General features: G+C 37.4%; 1 protein-coding gene across 1 annotated transcript in view; it reads right to left on the bottom strand.

The window, feature by feature from the left end:
- The window catches only part of opn7b (opsin 7, group member b), a 140,813-nt gene that overhangs the window by 66,251 nt on the left and 51,640 nt on the right, over positions 1–22,922 (bottom strand). Inside the window, exon 2 of the mRNA XM_056233327.1 lies at positions 4,051–4,138. Within this exon, the coding sequence (XP_056089302.1) occupies positions 4,051–4,138 (88 nt within the window). The remainder of the gene's footprint in view (positions 1–4,050; positions 4,139–22,922) is intronic.

Below are 22,922 nucleotides of genomic sequence, written 5' to 3'. Positions count from 1 at the left end.
AGGTCATCTGATGGTGGTGATTTTGTTTTAACATAATAATTATTTCATAATTATTAGAATATAATCTTTGAAGTCATAAAGCTGAATCAAGTTCACCTTACTGATTATAGCAGCACTGTTTATATATTATATAATATTTGTAACATTTAAATTTTAATCCAAATATTCTCTTTTAAGGTTGCTATCATAAAAAAATATGTAGATCATATTATTTTAGACACATAGAGATCAAGAATCAGCCTGTGAATCTCAGCAATGGTGACATAAAGCATGTTGCAGTGCATTCTGGGTGCCACCAATCAAAACTCCTTCATGGCTCCCATCATGCATTGCTGCATGAATAAATAATGAGCTTATGTTCAGAGGTGATCTGTTTATCCCCATTGCTGAGATTCATACTGTCACAGTGTCTGGGTTGTGTTCCCTGGGTTATCACTAGAGGTCCTCGTTTCCACGGTGTCATTCACGATTAACTACATTTCCCAGCATTCTGTTCTGCCACTCATCTGATCATTGCACACAGCTGTTTCCGGTAACACTTTAGAATACGGTTCCTTCGTTAATGAATAACTACACAGGAACAAATGAGTAACACAATATTAACAATCGAGTAACTACTATTAACTAACAAGAAATTCTGATTAACGAATTAGTAAGTAATAGCGCACAGATGAAAGTGGTAGTTCACTATTAACTAATCAATAACTACTTTTTTTTAATGCTTCCCAGAGAACTACTGAAAAAGATTAATAATTCATGCAAAAATAATCAATAACTAATGCAGGACAAATGAATAGCACTACATTAACATTAATAACTGCTACTGTAAACAAATACACAAGGTTTATCAATATGTAATAGCATGGCAGACTTATGATTTGGGAAATAATTAGCCTATGCTCTCTCCTAGAGAACTATTTATCAACTGAATAATTTTAAAGAAATGGCTTTTTAAATGCAGTTGTCGGGACCTTACTTGTCCTTTAGTGATTCAATGCCAGTCCAGAGGAATGCCAGAAAATTGGCCAGAGTCACGGTGACGGCTGGAACATATTGAGTTATCGGCCATCCAAATACCATATACAGTGATTTTATTATTTAACCTACCTCGCAAAAAAATAGCTCCTAGCTCATATACGTGTGTGCAAATCTCTTGTGAAGTATTAGAAGATTCTACACTTTAGGATTTGCTTTTCATGTAAGAATCATGGTAACTAAATTGTAATGACTCAAGTGTTACTACATACTTCTAAAGGAATGACTAATTGTTTGGATCCGTATTCTAAAGTGAAGATCATTGTAACTAACTAGTAATGACTCAAGTGTTACTACATACTTCCAAAGGAATTGCTAATTATTTGGATCCGTATTCTAAAGTGAAGATCATGGTAACTAACTAGTAATGACTCAAGTGTTACTACATACTTCCAAAGGAATTGCTAATTATTTGGATCCGTATTCTAAAGTGAAGATCATGGTAACTAACTAGTAATGACTCAAGTGTTACTACATAGTTCTATGGTAATTACTATCTAAAACTTCACCAAAAACCTCAAAAGCTTAAAAGAATTATTAATTCCTTTGGAAGTATGTAGTAACACTTGAGGAATTACTAGTTAGTTACCATGATCTTCACTTTAGAATACGGATCCAAATAATTTGTCATTCCTTTAGAAGTATGTATTAACTCTTGAGTAAGTACTAGTTAGTTACCATGATTCTTACAGTAGTTCTCTGGGAAGCATTAAAAAAAAAGTAGTTATTGATTAGTTAATAGTGAACTACCACTTTAATCTGTGCGCTGTTACTTACTAATTTGTTAATCAGAATTTCTTGTTAGTTAATAGTAGTTACTCGATTGTTAATATTGTGTTACTCATTTGTTCCTGTGTAGTTATTAATTAACGAAGGAACCGTATTCTAAAGTGTTACCCTGTTTCCCGTCACCTTGTTAGTTCTATGTGTGTATATAAACCCTGTCTGTGTTAGTGTTTGTCATGGAGTCCTTATCTATTATCACACCTCGTCTGAGGTCTGTTTCTGTCTATTTATTGTTCCTTGTGTTTTGGATTGCTTATGTGGATGTTGACCCCTACCTGGATTTCTGTCACGATCCACACTCACAGAGACACAGAAGATCCAATGATGCAGTACAGTATTTATTTAGGGAAATCAGTTGCTCACAAAACAGTCCAGGCAGGGGTCAACATGGGAAATGTAGTTTATCGTGAATGACACCGTGGAAACGAGGACCTCTAGTGATAACCCAGGGAACACAACCCAGACACTGTGACACATACGCTAAATCTTGATGTCTGTGTGTCTAAAAATAATATACAGTAATATGTATAAGAACAACTTTAAAGTAATTGTTTGCATTATGATGTAATCATTGAAAATGTAATGCTGTACAAGGACAGTGTTGCTATAATTAATACCATAAATCTAATTCAGAAATTGGGCTTTAAATGAGTTTAGGATTCAGGTCAAATGATTGTGAAATAATGATTATGTTAAAACACAATCACCACCATCAGATGTGTTACATGTTATAACTGAATTACAGCAGTCAAACAAAATATAAAGTTACTGATCAAAGGGTCAAGAGCCCAACTAAAACAAACACCGATCACCATAACGGTGACTTACAAATTATGGTTTTCCCCTTCAGTGATTCTGCTTGTTAACATCAGGTAACTTCAATAAAGCTCAATCATCACTCAATTATTCACTTAATTATCTCATTAACTTTAACACTCCTTCAGTGTTACTTATAACACTCTTGAGTGTGGACTGATATAAACGCTGAGCAGTGTTAATTTAACACTGGGGATTTTGCTGTGTACTTAAATATACAAGTACACTTGAAATCAACACTAAGTTAAGTGAACTTTATTGTTTAAGTACATTAAATAATCGTCAAGTTTGGAGAACTAAACAATTTAAGTCAAGTCTACATAAGCACCAAGTTAAGTACACTTAAATATGCACGTTTTGGGAGACCCCATTACTCAATTAAATTGAGGGAACGAGTTTACTCAAATCAATTGAGTTCAATCAACTTATTAGTGTTTTCAGTGTTAACTTTCAGAACTTGTACAAATGATGCTCAATCATCACTCAATTAATCACTTAATTATCTCATTAACTTTAACACTGGTTCAGTGTTACTTAACACTCTTGAGTGTGGACTCATATAAACACTGAGCAGTGTAAATTTAACACTGGGGATGTACTGTATTACAAAAACACTTGTATATGGGTATTAAAGTTTATTTATCAAGTTTAAAGTATCAGATTTAAAAATAAAAATCAGTTTATTTCCATTACGATCAATAATTGTAATATAATGAAAGCCATTTGTTTTCTGGTAAAATAAGAATGACACCTTGCACTTGAAGAAAGCATGTATGAATGTATTCATTTCACAGTCAAGAAAACAACATTTGTGAAAATGACCTTTTATAAGGATTAATCATGATTTTGAGCTCACAGCACTTGAAATCTTAAGTTTATGTATTTTGAAGGTAAATATATTTTTGAGTGACAGGCCCAAAATGCTAAATTTAAAGTAATGTTTAGTCAAGTACACTTGATTGTTTAAGTAAAGACAACATTAGGGTTTACGCTTAGGTGCTGCTACATCAGCGTTATTCACCTATCATTTCCCTCGGATATTTGGGATAAGTTAGGTTTAGGGGTAGGGATACGGTTAGGCCTAAACCTTGATCCAGAACCATTTAATTCAGAACCCAAATATTTTGATCCAGAACCATTTCTTACTTGGCAAAATCACATTGACCATCAATGGAAGGACTGAAATCTCCTAGATTTCATTAAAATATATTAATTTGTGTTTCAAAGATTAACACAAGTCTTACGGTTTGGAATGACATTAATAATTAATGACAGAACTGACTTTAACATGATTAACATGTTTACTATCCTATTCACTATTAATTACTATCATATCCTTTATAATAGGGTGGTTGCAGAAATAAAATAAAATGTTTAGCAAGTCATTTTTGACTACTTTAAAAAGACACTTACCAAAGATGGTGTAGATGATTCCCAGGAGCAAGTCATTCTCTTTCGATATTTTGGACATAAACAAGTTAGTTTCAGATGAGTTTTCCATCTGCACAGAAGAAGACGAGAAGCAAATGTAAGACCACATCCAGACCTTTGTTTTAGTTTGCACACATTCCTCTGAATTTTTAAAGTTCATGTTGTTGGATTCTGCCTTTTTCCCAGAATTGATCAATGCATTTCCATTAGCACCTGCTCTAGTCTAAAAGATGAGAAGGTCTCCGGAAACGAGAGTCTCATTATGTCTTACCATAAATAAATTTTGCTCTAAATTGCACACAATCCACATAGCAAAGAGATGTAGCATGTGTGCAGTAATGCAAAACACACACACTAGAGCATGACGGCGTGTGCAGGGACTCTGAATGAAACCAATGGATTGGTTTGGTGAACATAGTGAATTATACACTAATCTTATAACCTTATTCTGGAGTACTTTAAGTGGAGCAAAGAGCATTTTCAGAGGCAACACATGCACAGTAATATGTCGGCACTTCCCTTGCTTTCTCATTACTAACACATTTTGCTTTCCTCCACTTTCATCTTTAGCCTGCGGGCACCTGCCCCAGAGGAATATATCACACACAACAAATGATCCGGCGCTCCACATCCTCTCTCCTATAGCCCACGGAAAGATATTTTATCATACAAAATATTGCTCTTTGATATCAAGAACAAAACATTTATATGCATCCCACAACCAACAGACCACATCCCCTGTTAGTCCATTCAGGAAATGTCAGTTGCAAGACAACAATTCTTCCTTTGATTTATGGATTTGTCAAGTGTGCTGTCAGCCAGATGCAAAATGGGCCGTTTGATTGATGCTCTTGAGTTTTGAAAGCTATTACACTGGTGGCCAGTAGAACATCTTGACAACTTCCAAGTCAGTTGCTTATAGTCGGTAGAATGCCTAAAGCGGTCCATCAAAATAAAGTGTTAATTTTTATTTGATCAATTTCAACATAAGTCTTTTGAGCACTAGACTTATAATGTCTTAACATTTAACAAGTTGTTTGTCTCCTCTAAATGGTTGCTTCAAACATTGATTAATTGATTTAATTGTGTGAAGTAATTATAACATTACCGCTACATACCTCTCAATGTAATTCAATATTTTGTAGATCGTAGATCTGACCAGCAGCGAGCAAATCTCCTAAAAACAACGATATTAAAGGAAGAGCAAACGGAGACCCCACATTAATGTCACATCTATGTGGTTATCTCAACAATGTCTCAAAATGCGCAAGTGAAAAATGTCTATAGGGATTCAGATTTAGATGTCAACTGGTGCTTGATGTTAGGAAGGCTTTGTTTATGTTCCACAGAGGAAAAAAATAAGTCATACAGGTATGGAAACCTCATAAGGGTAAGTACATGTTGACAGAATTTTTATTTTTGGGTGAACAATCCCTTTGTCACAAAAGTTGGCTGGATATATGGGGTGATGGATTCTGAATGTGATTAAAAAAAAGATCCTTTCTTTATAATGGTTGTGTTACCATTTCAAATGGCTCACTTTTGCGAAACTGATTCTGTCTAGGTGAGAAATGAAAAACTGCCATATCAGTTCTTAGTCTCAGTTAAAATATGAATAATGTGATAATAAGGTATTTCAAAAGGAAGGCAAACGGGCAGAGAGTACACACACAAGGTAACATTAACACTACACACACCTTACATAAACAAGGAATGAGGGAGAACGCAGGGTTTAAATACATGGGCTAACAAAGGAACATAAGCAGGTCATAGACTGAACACAGGTGAATGAATTGATGAAGACAAGACACAGGTGCTGTAACTAAACACTAATGAGGAGCGGGAAAACCGGGAAACAGGACTGAACCAAAAACACTAAGCAGGGGGGCACACAGGAAACACTACATGTTCCCCAGTTATATCGTTATAACTGGACACCGGTACACTGTCACCATAATGTGGGAGGGGAATTACCTCAAACTATTGGATTATATTCTATTGGTATTATATTATATTGGTATTATATTATATTATATTATATTATATTATATTATATTATATTATATTATATTATATTATATTCAATATAATTGTCCATGGTGGAGAAGTCAGTAGGTTGAGTATTGAGAATTTTCACGACACTAGCTTGTATTCTAGTCAGTTTTAGAACTTCAAATTGAACTTCTTATGTTATGTTTTTATGTTATGTCTTGCTGCTATTAAAGCATGGAAATGCACCAATGTGTTTTGACATATTTTCCACTGATTAGGTTGGTTGTGATTACATTAAATTACATTAGTGTGTAAGCACACATTTTCCCAGCTTGCAGCCTTGCACACAGTTTATGCTAAAGAGATTTCCAAGGCTTTGCATCCATATTTCAAAAATCCACCTTTGAAATTCTCTACGTTTCCCTTTTTTCTCTTTGTCTACTTGCTTCGGAGTAACTGACGACTTGAAAGATATCACTTTTGACAATATCTTTGAAAAAATGATAACTTCTCAATCCAAGCACAATAATGCAACACTTTCTATGTGCTACACCCAATTCATACACAAGCAAAAAGCAGTTTGTGCTCAGTCTGCAAAATAGTGAATTAATCTATTATTTCTCAAAATAAGAGAAATTTCAGTAACACTTTACAATAATTTTCCATTTATTAACATCAGTTAATTAGTTAACATCAACTAATAATGAAATACTTTAATCTAAGTCAATGTTAATTTTCAATACACTAAAATACACTTTTTTAACTTTAGTTTGTGTGTAATGTTGCTGTTTGAGCAGAAAAAAGATCTGCAAGGTTACAAAGCTAAAATTCCCTACAAAGGGAGATATTTTATTTAACAGAATCCCCTTTTCAAGAACTACAACGAGCGGCTCGTTTGGACTACAACACGATTTTTCTGGATCTTATGAATCAGTGTTAGTCATTTAAATAATCCGCGTCCACTGAATACGCAATAAAGGGGAAGAGGCCTGGTTGAGCTGCATTAGAGAAGGGGGGCCAAGATGGCTGTGTGTTAGGTGGACATGTTATTGAACGTCTCGTCAGGAAATTTTTAAATGGCCGCTTATATGGCCATTATACCCAGCCAGCACAGCCATGTGGGGCCCACATGGGTTTGACCTGGGCTATCTAACTGGGACCCAGCCAGTTTTGTCCACGGTTTCCATGTAGGCCCCACTTGGGTTTGCCCAGATGAAATGAACACTGCTCAGTGTGCACACTACAGGCTGTTAAATGTAACACATATCAGTGTTGGAGTTAATGAGATAATTGATTGAATAATGATTGAGCAGTATTGATAAACACCTGCTGTTAACAAGCAGAATCACTGAAGGAAAGAGAAACACAAGACCTACTTCCAGCCACAGCCTTAAATGAAATCAACTGAAGATAAAATACACGAAATCTCTCAAGATCTGATTAAACAACTCCACAAACAGCATTACCAGCTTCACTTATTACTAACCAGGATGATTTTATTTCGGTCAGACATCTACAGAAGTTCTTATTAAGAATTTACAGAGGTTAAGATGTTGATGATTTATTGAAAATAATAGTTTGGTTTGATGCCACCATTATGGTGATCAGCGTTTGCTTTAGTTGGGCTCTTGACTTTTTAACATTAGTTTTTCTCTGGCAGCTGTATCTGATTGTTATGTTGAGAACAGCAAGAGAAAATGCAATCAGATGCTATAAGGTGATTTATGATAAGAATATAATCATCATATAGTGGCTTAACTCACTAATATTGTGAGTTTTATATGGGTGATATGTTATTCATTTTGTTTTATTGTTGTGATTCTACAGCAAGAAATCCAGCAAATTTTTTATCAGAACATCAAATGATTTTTAAAACACCATTTATACATTTTAGACTACTGCGATTTTTGCTCACACATATACATCAAGAATCAGCATATGAATCGCTACAATGGTGACATCCATCATGCTGCAATGCATTCTGGGAGCCATGGATAAGTTTTGTATGATGCTCCCAGAATGCATTGCACCATGAAGCATGTCACCATTGTTGAGATTCATATGCTGATTCTTGATGTCTATGTCCAAAATGTGTAAATGGTGTTTTAACAATCATTTGATGTTCTGATAAAAATGTGCTGGAACTCTTGCTGTAGAATCACAACAATAAAACAAAATGAATAACATATCACCCGTATAAATCTCACACACAATGATTTTATTCTTATCATCAATCAGTTTATAGCATCTGATTGCTGTTATCAACATAACAATCAGATACAACTGAGCAGAGAAAAACTAATGTTAAAAAATCAAGAGCCCAACTAAAGCACACACTGATCACCATAATGGTGGCGTCAAACCAATAAATTAATTATCTCATTAACTCCAACACAGATATGTGTTACATTTAACAGCCTGTAGTGTGCACACTGAGCAGTGTTCATTTCATCTGGGCAAACCCATGTGGGGCCTACATGGAAACCATGGACAAAACTGGCTGGGTCCCAGTTAGATAGCCCAGGTCAAACCCATGTGGGCCCCACATGGCTGTGCTGGCTGGGATAGTTTGACATTTACTATTTATGAACGTGTAAGTGATTGCTTTCTTCACTTTAACCTCCACTTTAACCGCCAATTCATCTATGGGTAGAAGGAAAAATAGACAAACTTCCAACGTGACAGCACACGTGCCTATGTCAACTATGGAGCCTATTCAAATCGCTGAAGGGAACGATAGCGCCGCATAATGTTGACGAACATAACTGGTTCGATTCATGCCCAGATTTGAGTGATCTCCTTGCTACTCCCCAGCCTGATACTCCCTTAAAACCTCCATCAAAAAACAACAACAACAAAAAAAAAGAAAAAAAGAAAAAGCATGGAAAGTAAATGGAAAGTAACGGCTCTTCAGCAGATATTCTGGTGGCCATTAGCGAGCTTTCTGTCAAATATAAAGAGATGTTTCAGAAAATGTCTGCAATTGACACAAGGACTGAATCACGGCTAAGCAGATTGAGACTATGTCGTCAACTGTTACTCAACTTGTTGCTGAGGTAGCAACGCACAAGGAGTCTCTGAGAGTTGTGGCGACGGAGATTCATGAGCTTCAAAAGGTGAATAAAACCATGAAGGAAGAGGTGGGAGAATTACAGCTGGAGATGGACATTAAAGCTACACGGCGTGAGAGAGATGGATGCACTGTAAAAAAAACTTTTTGCATGAGTTTTTTGGAGTTTAACTAACTTATTTCAAAAAGTGTACCTGACAAATTTGGAAAGGTTATAAAGTACAATGAACTGATCTAATTTAGTTAGTAAACTTTGAATCTAAGTTCGGCCAACTAAAGTTAAGTTTTCTAAACTACATTCAATAAGTTCAGCCAACTAAAGTGGTGTTTTGAAACTTTAAAACCTGCAGCAGTACCAAATAATTAATTACTACTAGAACATTAATTACTACACATCATTCATTCATTCATTCATTCAATTTGTAAAATACATTCGTTTTAAACAAAAATTGATGGCAAATTAACGATCACTGATACAATTTTCAATACACAATTTATTGCATTGTATTCCATTGTATTGTATTGCAACTCCTTTCCATGAGGTTGAAAATCAAAACCATTATGCCACCATTATGGTGATCAGTGTTGGGCTCGCAACCCTTAAACTGTTAACATTAGTTTTTGTTTGGCTGTTGTTATTGAATAATAACTGCCAGATGATCAAAGAGAAGAGGTGATATGATGGTGTTGGTTATGTTTTAACATAATCATTACTTGACCTGCATCACAAAACTCAATTAGAGAGTTTTTTTTGTGATTCAATAGCGAACAATTTTCAGCATTTTCAATATAATCCAAAATATTTCTTGAAGGTTTTTCTGATCAAAACACTCTGATAAATTATTTTATTTAGACACAATGACATTAATAATAAGCCTGTGAATCTCAACAATGGTGACAATAATAAAGCATGTTGCAGTGCATTCTGGGTGCCACCAATCAAAACGTATTCATGGATACCATCATGCATTGTGGTATGAATAAATTATTTTCTTTTCCTAATTGAATATTCTGTTTGTCACCATTGTTGAGATTCATACACTGATTATTGATGTCTGTGTGTGCCTAAAAGAAAGATTTTTTTATCAGAACATTTTTTTTAAGAAATCCTTTGGATTATTTAGAAATTTCTAGATCTTGTACTGTAGAATCACTGTGATGTTGTAATCAACAATATACATTTAAAGTCAGAGATTAGGCGCTTAAGGAGTTTTGTGATGCAGGTCAAATGCTAATTATGTAAAAACATAACCAACACCATCAGATCACCTTTAATCTTTGATCATCTGGCAGTTATAACTCAATAACAACAGCCAAACAAAAAACTAATGTTAACAGTTTAAGGGGTTACGAGCCCAACTAAAACAAACACTAATCACCATAATGGTGGCTTAAAAATTAGATTTTCAACCTCATGGAAAGGAGTTCAATGCAATAAATTTTGTATTGCAAATTTTATCAGTGATCGTTAATTTGCCATAAATGTTTGTTTAAATCAAATGTATTTCACAAGTTAATGTTCTAGTAGTAATTAAGTATTTGGTACTGCTGCAGGTTTTAGAGTTTCAAAACACCACTTTAGTTGGCTGAACTTATTGGATGTAGTTTAGAAAACGTAACTTTAGTTGGCCGAACTTATTGGATGTAGTTTAGAAAACTTAATTTTAGTTGGCCGAACTTAGATTCAAAGTTTACTCAACTAAATTAAATCAGTTCATTGTACTTTATAACTTGTCAGGTCAACCTTTACAAATTTGTCAGGTACACTTTTTCGAAATAAGTTAGTTAAACTCAAAAAACCCATGCAAAAAAATAAGACAAAATAATGAGTTAAGTCAACAATTTTTTTTTTACAGTGTGGCAGTTTTTACAGAAAGTTGCAATCGATGTCCTTAGCAACGTAGTTCCCGGTATCAGCGATAACCTTGAGGATGCCGTTGACATTGCACATCGTCTTGGCGAGAGAAGAAATAATGGTTCCCTCAGATCAGTCATCATACTGTTTGCTCTGCGTCGTCTTCGTGACACCGTTTCAGCAAGCTGCCAGAGGCTGCAAATTTCTTCTCGACAACAAGTTGCGACTTACGGATCCTTTTCACCAGAAGATTGGTCCGCCAGAGAAAAACTTTGGCCCCTTGTTAGAAAAGCCAGGGATGAAGGAAAGAAAGCCTCCTTTCGCGGTTTGCCTTAATTGACAGGAAAAGATTCAACTCTGATGTAAAATAGACCGGTTCTGCGGATATGGTCTTTATCCTTGTTTAAGGGGAAATAAGGTACTATAGGCTGTTTTGTTTTTTGTTTTGTTTTCTTTATGTGACTAGCCTACACTTGTGATTTATTTCCCTGTCTGGTAACACTTTACTTGAAGGGTGTGCATAAGACTGACATGACACCTTCATAATCATGACATGACACATGTCATGAATATGAAGGAGGTTTTATGCATGTTTATGACAACTGTCGAACACGTCGAACTGTCATTAAGTGTCATTCGCTCAATTATGACATTTTTAATGCAAATATGACATTGTTTGAGATGTCTTTGTCATGACACCTTGACATAAACCAATACATCATAACCTGTCAGTGTCTTGGTAATGACAACTTGACATAAACCAATACATCATAAATTGTCATAAATATGTCATAAACATGACATAGCAGATTAATTATCAAACTTAAGAAACCACTTAGCTTTATGGGTTAACATTAAATTAAACTGTCAGGTGGTTGGTTTTGACATTGGCTGTCATGAGGCCATTATAACTGTGTCATGAATATTTTTCTTGACCTCGACTACAGTGGTACTAATTGAATTTGTCATTAAAATATTATAATGAAATCCGTTCTGCATGATCCTCTTGTTCGTTAACATTGTCAGGGTCTGAATCGAGCTTGAATTGGTTTGATATTGACGCCATCCTTATTCATATTTACACTAGAGAAGAACTCGCAGTTATGGAGGGGCGGGACATTTCCCGAAAACACACTAAGCGTTGCCAATCAAAAAATACAGTATTTCAGAAGGAGAGGCTTCATCGAAATCATGAGAGAGGTATTGTAATAATGTAAAATATGTGAAAAATAATGATTTTTTTTTAACAATCAAGCATGGAAAGCATATTCTAGTACACCCCAAAAACAAAATCAAACCTTCATAAAAGGGCATAATAGGACCCCTATAATAGGACAACATTTAAAGTAACAACAGGTAACTTTTCAGCCTTCATAATATATTTCCAAGTCTCTTGTGATGGTACATCGACTTACAATAGGTTGAATGACACGTCTGCCATAGCCTGACGGGGTCTGTAGCGTTTTTAATCGTACTTTTAAACTTTGGGTTTCGGGTAGTAACCGGCGAACAAAGAGAACTACAAAATTCGACTGCTTTACGGCATATACGTCACTTCCACCACCACCCCCACTTCCTTAAAATCGGACTTGCGAGCCAAATGTTATAGTCATGGCCCAAGCAGCACAGAAAAACAAGAAAGCAAAGGCTTTATCGGAGCAAAGCAAAAAGAGAAAAAGAGAAAGTGATCGCGTTAAAGGCAGAACGAGGATCAACATTGCAGAGCTGCCAACTCTCACGCATTGGCCGTGAGACACCCGCATTTAATTGGTTTCACACGCTCACACGCCACACCCCCGGTTTCTCACGCTAAATTGTCAACCCGGTCGGTCAAATGCCTGAAAGATGAGTTTATCTATAGATCTCTACCTGTTGAGCCACTCGTGATCGACAAGTTATACCGCAAATTAGTTCAAATCTCCCGGAATCTAGAGCGAGCGCGCACGCGAGACAGAGACTGTGCTCCAACGCGCGCGGACGGCAGAGAGAGAAAGCGAGCGAGAGACCTTGCGTGTGCAGGGAGCATCGAACCCCCCATCGAAAAAAGAATGCCTCTCTCTAATCTCTCTAATTCGCTAGAGTAATAGCGAATTATCAATCTAGTAGCTAGTAAACGATATTCTAGTTTTTGATGGTTAGCTATCGCTAGTATTCTCGTTCTGATTTGAACTTTGCAATCGATGAAATGCAAATAGCATATGTTTGACCTAAAAAGTGTAGTCTACTCAACATGTACAAAGAAAGGAGGAAGATTATTAATCAAATCATATTTTAGGATACCTAACATGTCTGTGATATTTGTTTATTTGTCTTGCCTCAAGCTATAATGCAAATCGATTTGTAAAATTTGCAGATTCATTTATGGTAGCTTGATATTATAATATTGACGATATATGGTTATTATCAACTACTCAAACATTGCATTGAAGTATCATATAGATTCAGTAAAACGGTAACCAATAGACTAGGCTACTATAATGACGCTGGCTTGTAAACGCGATCATTTGTCGTTATAAAAAAAATAAAACACATGAAATTATATTCATATGACATGCTGAAATATATGCCACTGTACCTGGGATGAAGACATTTCACACACGCGAGAACACCTACATATGACCTCCTACAGTGTTCAGGGCTATCATGGTTGTCAACAAATGCATGTGCATGTAGGATGACAGTTTACGACAGTAGTAGAGGACAATACTGTTTCCCAACTGTAGGGGGAGCCCGAGAGCAAAAAACGACCTGTTGTTACTTTAATACATTCTTAAAATAAAAAAGTTGTATCTGTTAATAATATTTAATGGACCTGAGTTAACATGAAATATGAACACCTGTATTTTTATTAACTATCGCTTGATGAATAAATACTGTAACATTTGGGATGAACTGGAACAGGGATTTCGAGACAATTCGGAAGAATATGATCAAATGAAAGGTTTGAGATCTCTAACTTTTAATTGCAGAGTTTGGATGTCTAAATCTGAGGTATCTGTGGGTGAATCTGAGCACAGTGTTGAGACATTGCTGACATGCCTTCTGAGACTGCAGAGGAGGCATATGTATGTGAGATTCATTTGATTAAATATCTTCTTTCTTGCTGTTCAGTTTAATGAGATCCATTATCATGCTCTTATGAATTAGGACACTGAATGAACTTTATGAGTTACAAAGTGAAAATAGTCACTTTCACAGACTAAAAGAAAATGAAGCAAGAGAGAGGATGGGATAAATTTTTAAGGGTAGATGAGGTTAGATGAAGATAGATAAAAGCTGCTGTAAATAAAAAAAAGGAGAAATTCATGATATTCAGGATTTAATTAAAGCCAATGAAACAAGGGACTTAAGTTAACACAATAAGCCTGATTATGTGAACAGGATATAAAAGATTATCTTCCATCCCTGAGGGTGCATATGGAGAGACTGTCCTCTCTTATAGCTTCAGTATTACATCCTCCAAAGAAACATACAGAAATGAAGATTCCCTATCCTCACAAGCTGATTTATATGAATAATCTCTTCATTTATACGGCTTTCTTTTCTGCTCCGAGAATACAATTAAAAAAGAGTCCTCATACTGTTAGATTATTTACGGTCAAAACCTGATTATAGCCTGTCTCCAAAACAACAAGGGGAGATTCACTAAGAATGACTCACGTCCACTGATAGAGCTGTTTATTTGCTCATGCTGTCTGCATTGTTTTAGCTTCTTATTCACATAAAGATTATGTATATCAGGTAATGACACTGATGCAAGGTTGTGAAGGATGCAGCAGACCACTGCGATGGCATACTTTACATCACTGCACCACAATGGTCCAGGCATCTCAAATAGCTGAAAGTAAGCCAAACCATAAAAGTGGACTAAAACCACATTTAGAGGTCAAAAACAAATTTATCCCTTAGTCTCAGCAAACTCCTGGTGAACCATGGATCAATTTAGGAAATAAGTGGATACGTTCAGATTGGATCATTCAAAGCGCACACACACAGACAAAAAAAAAAAAAGACAAAAAAAAAAAAGATACCTTGAACCAACTTAAAAACATTTACTCTAAGGCAGTGGTTCTCAAACTTTTTACATCAAGTACCATCTCAGAAAATGTTTGACTCTCCAAGTACCACCATAATGACTTGCATAATGACCAATATTAAAATACAGTAGTGTAGTAGGCCTAACTATTCAGCCATAGCTATGCACAGCTCAAAAACGAGGCAGTTTTATTTCTAATAAGAATATTTATTATTGTCTGCCCCTTTTTATACAGTGTAAAAATGAAAATGTATTGCACGTAAAAGTGAAATAAAAAATGTACATTAAATGTAAACTTTATGTTGGGCACACAACCTACATTTATTACACCTCCAGCGCGAGCCAGAGGAAGAACAGACAGAAAAGTGCTCTTTTCGTGCTTTATTTGGGTCATAGTAAAAATGGCGCTTGCAGGTGTGCATGTTTCAAAACAGACTTGTTTACTGCAGTATTGACATTTCCAGCCGCCTGAACTAAAGAGGGGACTGAGACATGAGTAAAAGGCTTTCTGGAGGTTGGTCCGGGGGAGCGGGGGAGCGGGAGGCGCGGGGTCGTCGTCGGCGAAGGTGGCCAGTCAAGCACGCAGGGTGGAGAGCGGCATCTCATCACACTCCGGGCAGCCGCCCATAGAGAGTGCAGCTTCCGCGTGGTCATGGCCCAAACAGGAAGCGCAAAGGATGTGACGGTCACCGCCGAAGAGGCAGGTGACCCGAGGCATTTGAAACAACACCTAGAATTGTGCTATTTTAGAAAGTGAGTCGCAGCGGCGAACACACTAGCTTTAAAAGGATATAGCGAGCCAGAGGGCACAGCAGTACAGCGGGCTGAAGGTGGCGTCCAGTTAAAAACCAGGAAGCCGGTGTCCTCAGAGCTACTTACTTAGCAGGTGGCTTGTTCCGCTGAAGGCTTTTCAACGGCGGTGAAGAAGGCTTCTCAATCCGGAGGTCAGCGAAGTGAAACTTGCTGAAAGAGATTCAATCTGAATTCTATGGCGAAAATGGGGGCTTATATAGATATAAGCCACGCCCATACTGGCGGGCTCTGAAGCGACCTCATTGGTTCGCACGTCTTAGCCGCCTAGTTCGTGCAGTTGCCGCAGCACAGCCAATGAGTGCGCTAGACGCTCAGCTATATGTCTGCTGTGCAGCTGCACTGCGTTTTAAAAATTGGCTGCAATATTCTCGAGAAAAGGAGTTTTCCCATAGCGTAAGCTAACTTACGCAATACGAGAGACCTCTTGAAAGGGAACTGTGCAGTTTTGCTCACCCTCAAAAAGTGACAACTTTAACATGCTATATAAAGATATCTATGGGGTATTTTGAGCTAAAACTTCACATACACACTCTGGGGACATCAGAGATTTATTTTACATCTTGTGAAAAGGGCATTATACCACCCCTTTAACACTGCTCAGTGTTTATATGAGTCCACACTCGAAGGCTGCGTTTACACTTGCCATTAACATGCGATCACAGTGATCCGATCGGATCATTAGCCAATCAGGACATTGCGCGTTTACATTTGTTCACATTAAGTAGCCTCTGTATCTGGATAACCGATCGCATTTCTGTTTCCTGCATAATATTTAAATCAGGTCTGTGGCACGACACCAGATTAAGAGTAAAGATGATACAAATTAAACAATGTACCAATTCCTTTCACTCACTCACTTTACTTTCAAATGCAATCTCCAGTCTTAGATCAAATTATGTTTTTTTAAACGAAGGAATACTTCCAGAGTTGATCATACAAAAATAACTGGGTTGATCATGTTAAACAAGTCACATCATCGATCATCTGGGTTTAAGGTTATAGCGTGCAATGACTATATTGACAGAAATGGAAGATTGATAAACATGCTGAAACAATAAAAACATTCAACATTTAAAACATTTTAAAAATCCGATTCCGATTATTCCTCTGTCAAAGCAGCTCTTCATTAAGATCTAATGACTAAATGAAAAATGACACACATAGTATCATGCAAGTCTAAATAAACTGTTTTAAAGATTGACGTTTATTGTAAGGTTCAAATATGTTTAATTTCTTGTCTAAACTGCGTCTAGCCATTATTTTCTGACAGCCACGTGGGGAGTCTGGGCGAGGATTTATATGATGTCCACCTGTGAATGCAGACACGATGGCTGGATTGCGTTTACATTACACTGAAATCCGATCACAATGCGTCCTCGACTACCTCCGAACCTGGACACACTGATCGGATAACATTCCGATCAGAAGCGCGTTTACACTTGTCTTTTCAATGTGTATGTGGACAACATACGGATACAGGTTGCATGTTAATGCAGAGTGTCATAAGAAACACTGAAGCAGTGTTGAAGTTAATGAGATAATTACCGTATATACCCGAATATAAGACGACCCTGAATATAAGACGAACCCCCATTTTCCAGACTTATTTTTGTGGAAAAATTGATTTTTGTGGAAAAAATCTGGTTTTAAACAGAAAATTATTTTAAGACCAAATTTCCGAGGCATTTTTCCAAATGCCTCGCATCACCTGTGCCTCGTGTAGAGGCCCGCTCGTCGGCGGAGACCGGGACATATGCGTTTCCTGATTGGCCATGACTGCGGCTGCCCTGAGTGCGACCGCGACGGGATGAATTTAACCACCCTGCAGGGTCGTCTGGCCGTTTTCGACGACGATCTGGCTCCCGCTCCCCTCCCTCTGCTTGAGCCGCGCAAGAAAAGCGCCGTTTACAGAGGATGCCAGAGCAGACGGAGACAAGTGAGCCACATATATCGTCTTTTGCGCACTCAAGTTCGTTATTTCAAATGTAGGCACGCGCTCATAATGAAAGCGACGCGCTCGTTTTTTCCAAGCGCCTCGCCTCATCGAGATCCTCTGTGCTCTCATCAGTCGACGGCGCGGGAGAAAAAGGCTATCAATCGATTCCTCCACTCGAATATAAGATGACCCTGAATATAAGACGACCCCCCCATTTTTCAGCCTATTTTTAGGACAAAAACCTCGTCTTATATTCGGGTATATACGGTAAGTGATTAATTGAGTGATGATTGACCATTATTGAAGACACCTGGGGCCCTATCTTGCACTCGGCGCAAATGACTTAGTACACTGACGCATGTATCATTCCTATTTTGCACCCGCGCAAAGCGGGCTTTTTCCTCCACAGACACACGTCGGTTAACTAAGAAATACACTTGCGCTCCCCGGGGCGGTTCAGCGCAAAGAGGAGGCGTGTTCCGGCGCAAACTTTCCCTCATGCTATTTTGCTGTTCTATAAGACAATTGCGCCACTGACCAGAAAAAACCTAGTCTAAAGTCAGTGGCGCGTTGCGCGTTGTTCATAATGCTATTTTAAGCGCGCATGCTTGGCCATAATCAATGTAGCGTGTGCACAACGCGCATACACTTTGATTCTCTCATCTAAGCAGCAGTTTTCATTTTTGCAAATCATACATTATTACGATAGATAGATAGATAGCTAGATAGATAGATAGATAGATAGATAGATAGACAATTTATTATAAAAGCATACATGTAGCTTACACATTTACCCAAATTATCATACGCCTGTTTAACAGAAGTTAATTTGGGTGGGTTTCTCCATCCCCAATGTCACTTCTCTGTGTTTTACGGCCCTGGCGAGAACGTTGCTCTCCTCGGCTGTGAACCGCTCCTGGCGCGCGCCTGGCAAATCCGCCGTTATAATAGGAATCCGCTTTAGAACAAGCGCACCTGCTCTTAAAGGGAATGTGAGATGACGCTCTGATTGGTTTATTTCACGTTACGCCCAAACCACAACTATGAATAATGAAGCTACTTCAGACAACCCCTTTTAGATTTGCGCCAGGCGCAAGAGGCATTTATCCCGCCGGGAAAATAGCAACAGCGCCGGGATCCGCCCACAAAGTTACTTGCGCTTTGCGCTTTGACACTTGCGTTTCAGATCGTTAAAATAGGGCCCCTGATGTTAACAAGCAGAATCACTGTGTCGCAGTGTTTGCTTTAGGGGGCTTTCACACTGGCAGTTTAGTTCGGAACGGGGCACGGTTCGCATGAAAAATCGCTAATGTGAACGCTGTCATGGGACCCGGGTGCGCACTGGGGTACCGAACCCGATCTACCTGGAGGAGGTGGTCTGAGTTCGGGTGCTCCCGAACCGTGCTGCGGTTCGCGTGAATGTGAAAGCAGCACAGACTCGGCTGCGCACTTGTTCAGGAAGTAAAGTGACCTGCGCATGCGTTTTAGCTTATTGTTATGTATTCAGTTAAATAAAACACTTGTAAGGGATGATAGTGTTGATGATTTACCTTGGATACGAGCGAGAGTGAGCCTGCAGTGTATTCGAGCATTGCGCGTGAAATCAGGGCACCAAATTTGGAAATCCACTGTCTCCTCAAAAGAGTCCGTTTGCAAGCAGCAGAAAGCCACCTTATGTGACACACGCACAGTAAACCTATATTGTTCACTCAACTGCGCATAATAGCAGCGAATTAATAAAAAACACAATATTGACCCGCATTCTGTTTTCTATCATGCGCCGTGCACGTTTGCAATGACGTAATATGCACGCAAACGCACCAGGGTTCGATAGAATCAAGTTGAGTGTGAAACCAGACCAACGCTGCGGGGGGCGCCGGGAACAAACGGGCTCGGGCTCGGACCGCAGCAAACGAGCCCAGTGTAAAAGCTCCCTTAGTTGGGCTGTTGACCCTTACATTTTTAACTTTAGATTTTTTTGGCTGCTGTTACTGAGTTATAACAGCCAGATGAACGAAGAGAAAAGGTGATCTGATGGTGTTGGTTGTGTTTTAACACAATAATGTTTTTGACCTGAATCACTGAACTCATTTAGAGCCTAATTTCTGATTTAGGTTTACTTTATAGATTATAGCAGCACTGTCCTTGTACAGCATAACACTTTTAGCATTATTAATGTAATTAAAAGTTGTTCTGATACACACACACACACACACACACACACACAAAAAAAAAAAACTTAATTTAGGCACACACAGACATCAGGAATCAGCGTATGAATCTCAGCAATGGTGAGAAACAGCATATTCAGATAAACAGATCAACTCTGTACATTAGAAAACAAGCTAAGAAAACCATTAAACAACAGCAGAAATAAAATAAAATAGTAAGAATAAAGGAAATTAAGACAATTAGGCTCATTATTTATTCATGCAGCAATGCATGATGGGAGCCATGAATGAGTTTTGATTGGTGACACCCAGAATGCACTGCAACATGCTTTATAATAGTTGAGATTCATAGGCTGATTCTTGATATCTGTGTGTGCCTAAATTAAGGATTTTTTTAATCAGAACAACTTTTAAGAAATCATTTGGATTACATTGAAAATGCTACAACAAATATGCTGTACAAAGGAAAGTTCAGCTATAATCAATAAAGTAAACCTAACTCAGAAATTAGGCTCTAGATGAGTTCAGTGATTCAGGTCAAATAATAATTTATCTTTGTTCATATGGCTTTTATAACTCAGTAACAGCAGCCAATCAAAATCTAAAGTTAAAAATGTAAGGGTCAAGAGCCCAACTAAAGCAAACACTGATCTCCATAATAGTAACTTGAAATTTGTGATTTTCTCCTTCAGTGATTCTGCTTGTTAACATCAGGTGTCTTCAATAATGTTCAATCATCCCTCAATTAATAACTTAATTATCTAATTAGGGCCCAAGCATCCAAGCACGGTCCCACCCTGCGGGCTTGGGCCCGTCATCGCTGCTCGCAGCTATATATATATATATATATATATATATATATATATATATATATATATATATATATATATATATATATATATATATTTAACTTTAACACTGCTTTCAGTATACTCATATAAACACTGAGCAGTGTTAATTTAACACTGGGGATTCTGCTGTGTTTTTCTCTGTTGTTAATGTTAATGCCTCAAATAGTTCAAAACGCTGCAACCAGATTCCAAACTGGGGTGCGCAAAAATGAAAATATTACTCCAATTTAACGTCTCTTAATTAGACCAAAGGTTCATTTTGCGCCGGAGTTCTCCTTTAACTGGTTGCCGTTGCGTCATAGAGTCGAATTTAAAATATTGTTGTTTGTTTTCAAATCCTTAAATGGTCCACAAGCAGTTATAATCTGTCCCAGCCACAATCACAATTTAAGTCGAGAGGGGATCGTGCTTTCGCAGTTGTCGGTCCTTGGCTATGGAATAGCCTCCCCATATCCTTGAGATATCTTTCCTCTTTACATGAGTTTAAATTTAAGCTAAAGTTTTATCTTTTTGACTGGGCATTTCACTAAATTAGAGTTTATAGTTTTATTTACATTTATTTATATTTAATAAATAATTATAGTTTTATATAATTATAGTTTATTACATTATGTGTTATTGGTATTTTGCTCTTTCTTTCATGTTTCCTGGACTTTTGCCTTGTAAAGCACAGTGGTCAGCTTCTGTTGTGTTTATTTGTGCTATATAAATGAATAAATGAATTGAATGTCGTTGTTTTAATTTGTAAATATAAATATACATTTGCTGCCTACAGATCCTTCTCCTTGCCTGGCCAGCACTGTAACATTTACATAATGTAGATGAATATAATGAATATTTGGTAACGCTTTCTTTTTACAGTACAGTACTTACGTGTACTTACAGTGTACTTACCTAGAAAGTACTGGCTAATATAAGGTAAGTACATGGGTTAGGGGTAGGTTTAGGGGTAGGTTCAGGGTTAGTACCTAGTTATTACGAAGTAATTGTAATTACTATAATAAGTACATATATGTCCATGGGTAACAGGACTGTAAAAGGAAGCGATACCGAATATTTTATTTTAGCAGTTGATTCTAGCTTTAGGCTTTAAAAACCACAGAAAACCATTCAATTAAATCTGCTGAGAGCATAAAATGAAAATACATGTTCATAAAATCTGACCAAACAGCAGTAAAGCACTACATAAACATCTTCTCGTTTGCTCTGAATCTCCTTCCACCCATGTCTACTTCCTTGTGGAATTTGTTCAATTACAGCAAAACAAACCCCATTTACCATTTCCACCTTCCATTTATAGATTCTATGAGCACATGACCTCATGAAATACTCATAGAAATATCTGACAAGCCAATGGCCTTATCAGCTGCATACTGAAGAGTCTGGGGATTAAATGGATTAAAAGTGTAGAATGTGTAATTAACCTGCTCATCTCCTCAATGTCTGAGACCAATTAATGGGACCACCATTGTAAATTATCAATATACTTCACAGATAGTCTGTAAAACCTCAATTAGTGGAGTTTACTAAGGGAAACAGTACTGTTACTATTGCTCAAATTCACTGTTGCAAACTCATAACCCTTAGCAGGAGTATTAAACTTCAATCTGTATTTGCAAGAGAGGTGTCACGATGTGGGTTTGTGTCTTGTCATGTTTAGTGGTTCCCTGTCTTGTCCATTAGTTCTACCAGGTGTTTCTTGTTAACCACGCCCCCTTGTTATCCTGTCTAGCTCGTTTGTCCCTGATTATTTAAGCCCTGTGTTTCTGCCCTGTCTTTGTGAGTTGTTGAATGTATGTTCTGTTCCAGGATTAACGTGAGTGTTGGTCGTTCCTGTGTAAAGATTCCTGTTCCAAGTTCTGAGTCTCTGTTTAAGTTTATAGTTTGTTTAAATAAAAAGTGTACACTGCGTTTGGATCCAGCCTCCTCTCTGCCTTCACCGCATCACGTTACAGATCATCACAAGAGGTGTGCAATTACTTTTCTAAGCAATTAGACTTCATGATAAAACAGCTTTATGAATACAGTCACACTTTAGATTAGGGTCCAATTCTCACCAGTGATGTATGGTGCCTGGAGAAGTGGATATACTCTTAATTTATGCCCCCAATATTTTTTAAGCGTCCCAGT

Source organism: Rhinichthys klamathensis, unplaced genomic scaffold (assembly GCF_029890125.1).
Source record: "Rhinichthys klamathensis goyatoka isolate OS25496 unplaced genomic scaffold, OSU_Roscu_1.1 h1tg000368l_1, whole genome shotgun sequence".
Taxonomy (NCBI): Eukaryota; Metazoa; Chordata; class Actinopteri; order Cypriniformes; family Leuciscidae; genus Rhinichthys; species Rhinichthys klamathensis.
Note: the sequence above shows the minus strand (reverse complement) of the source record. Positions and strands in the feature narration are given on the sequence as shown.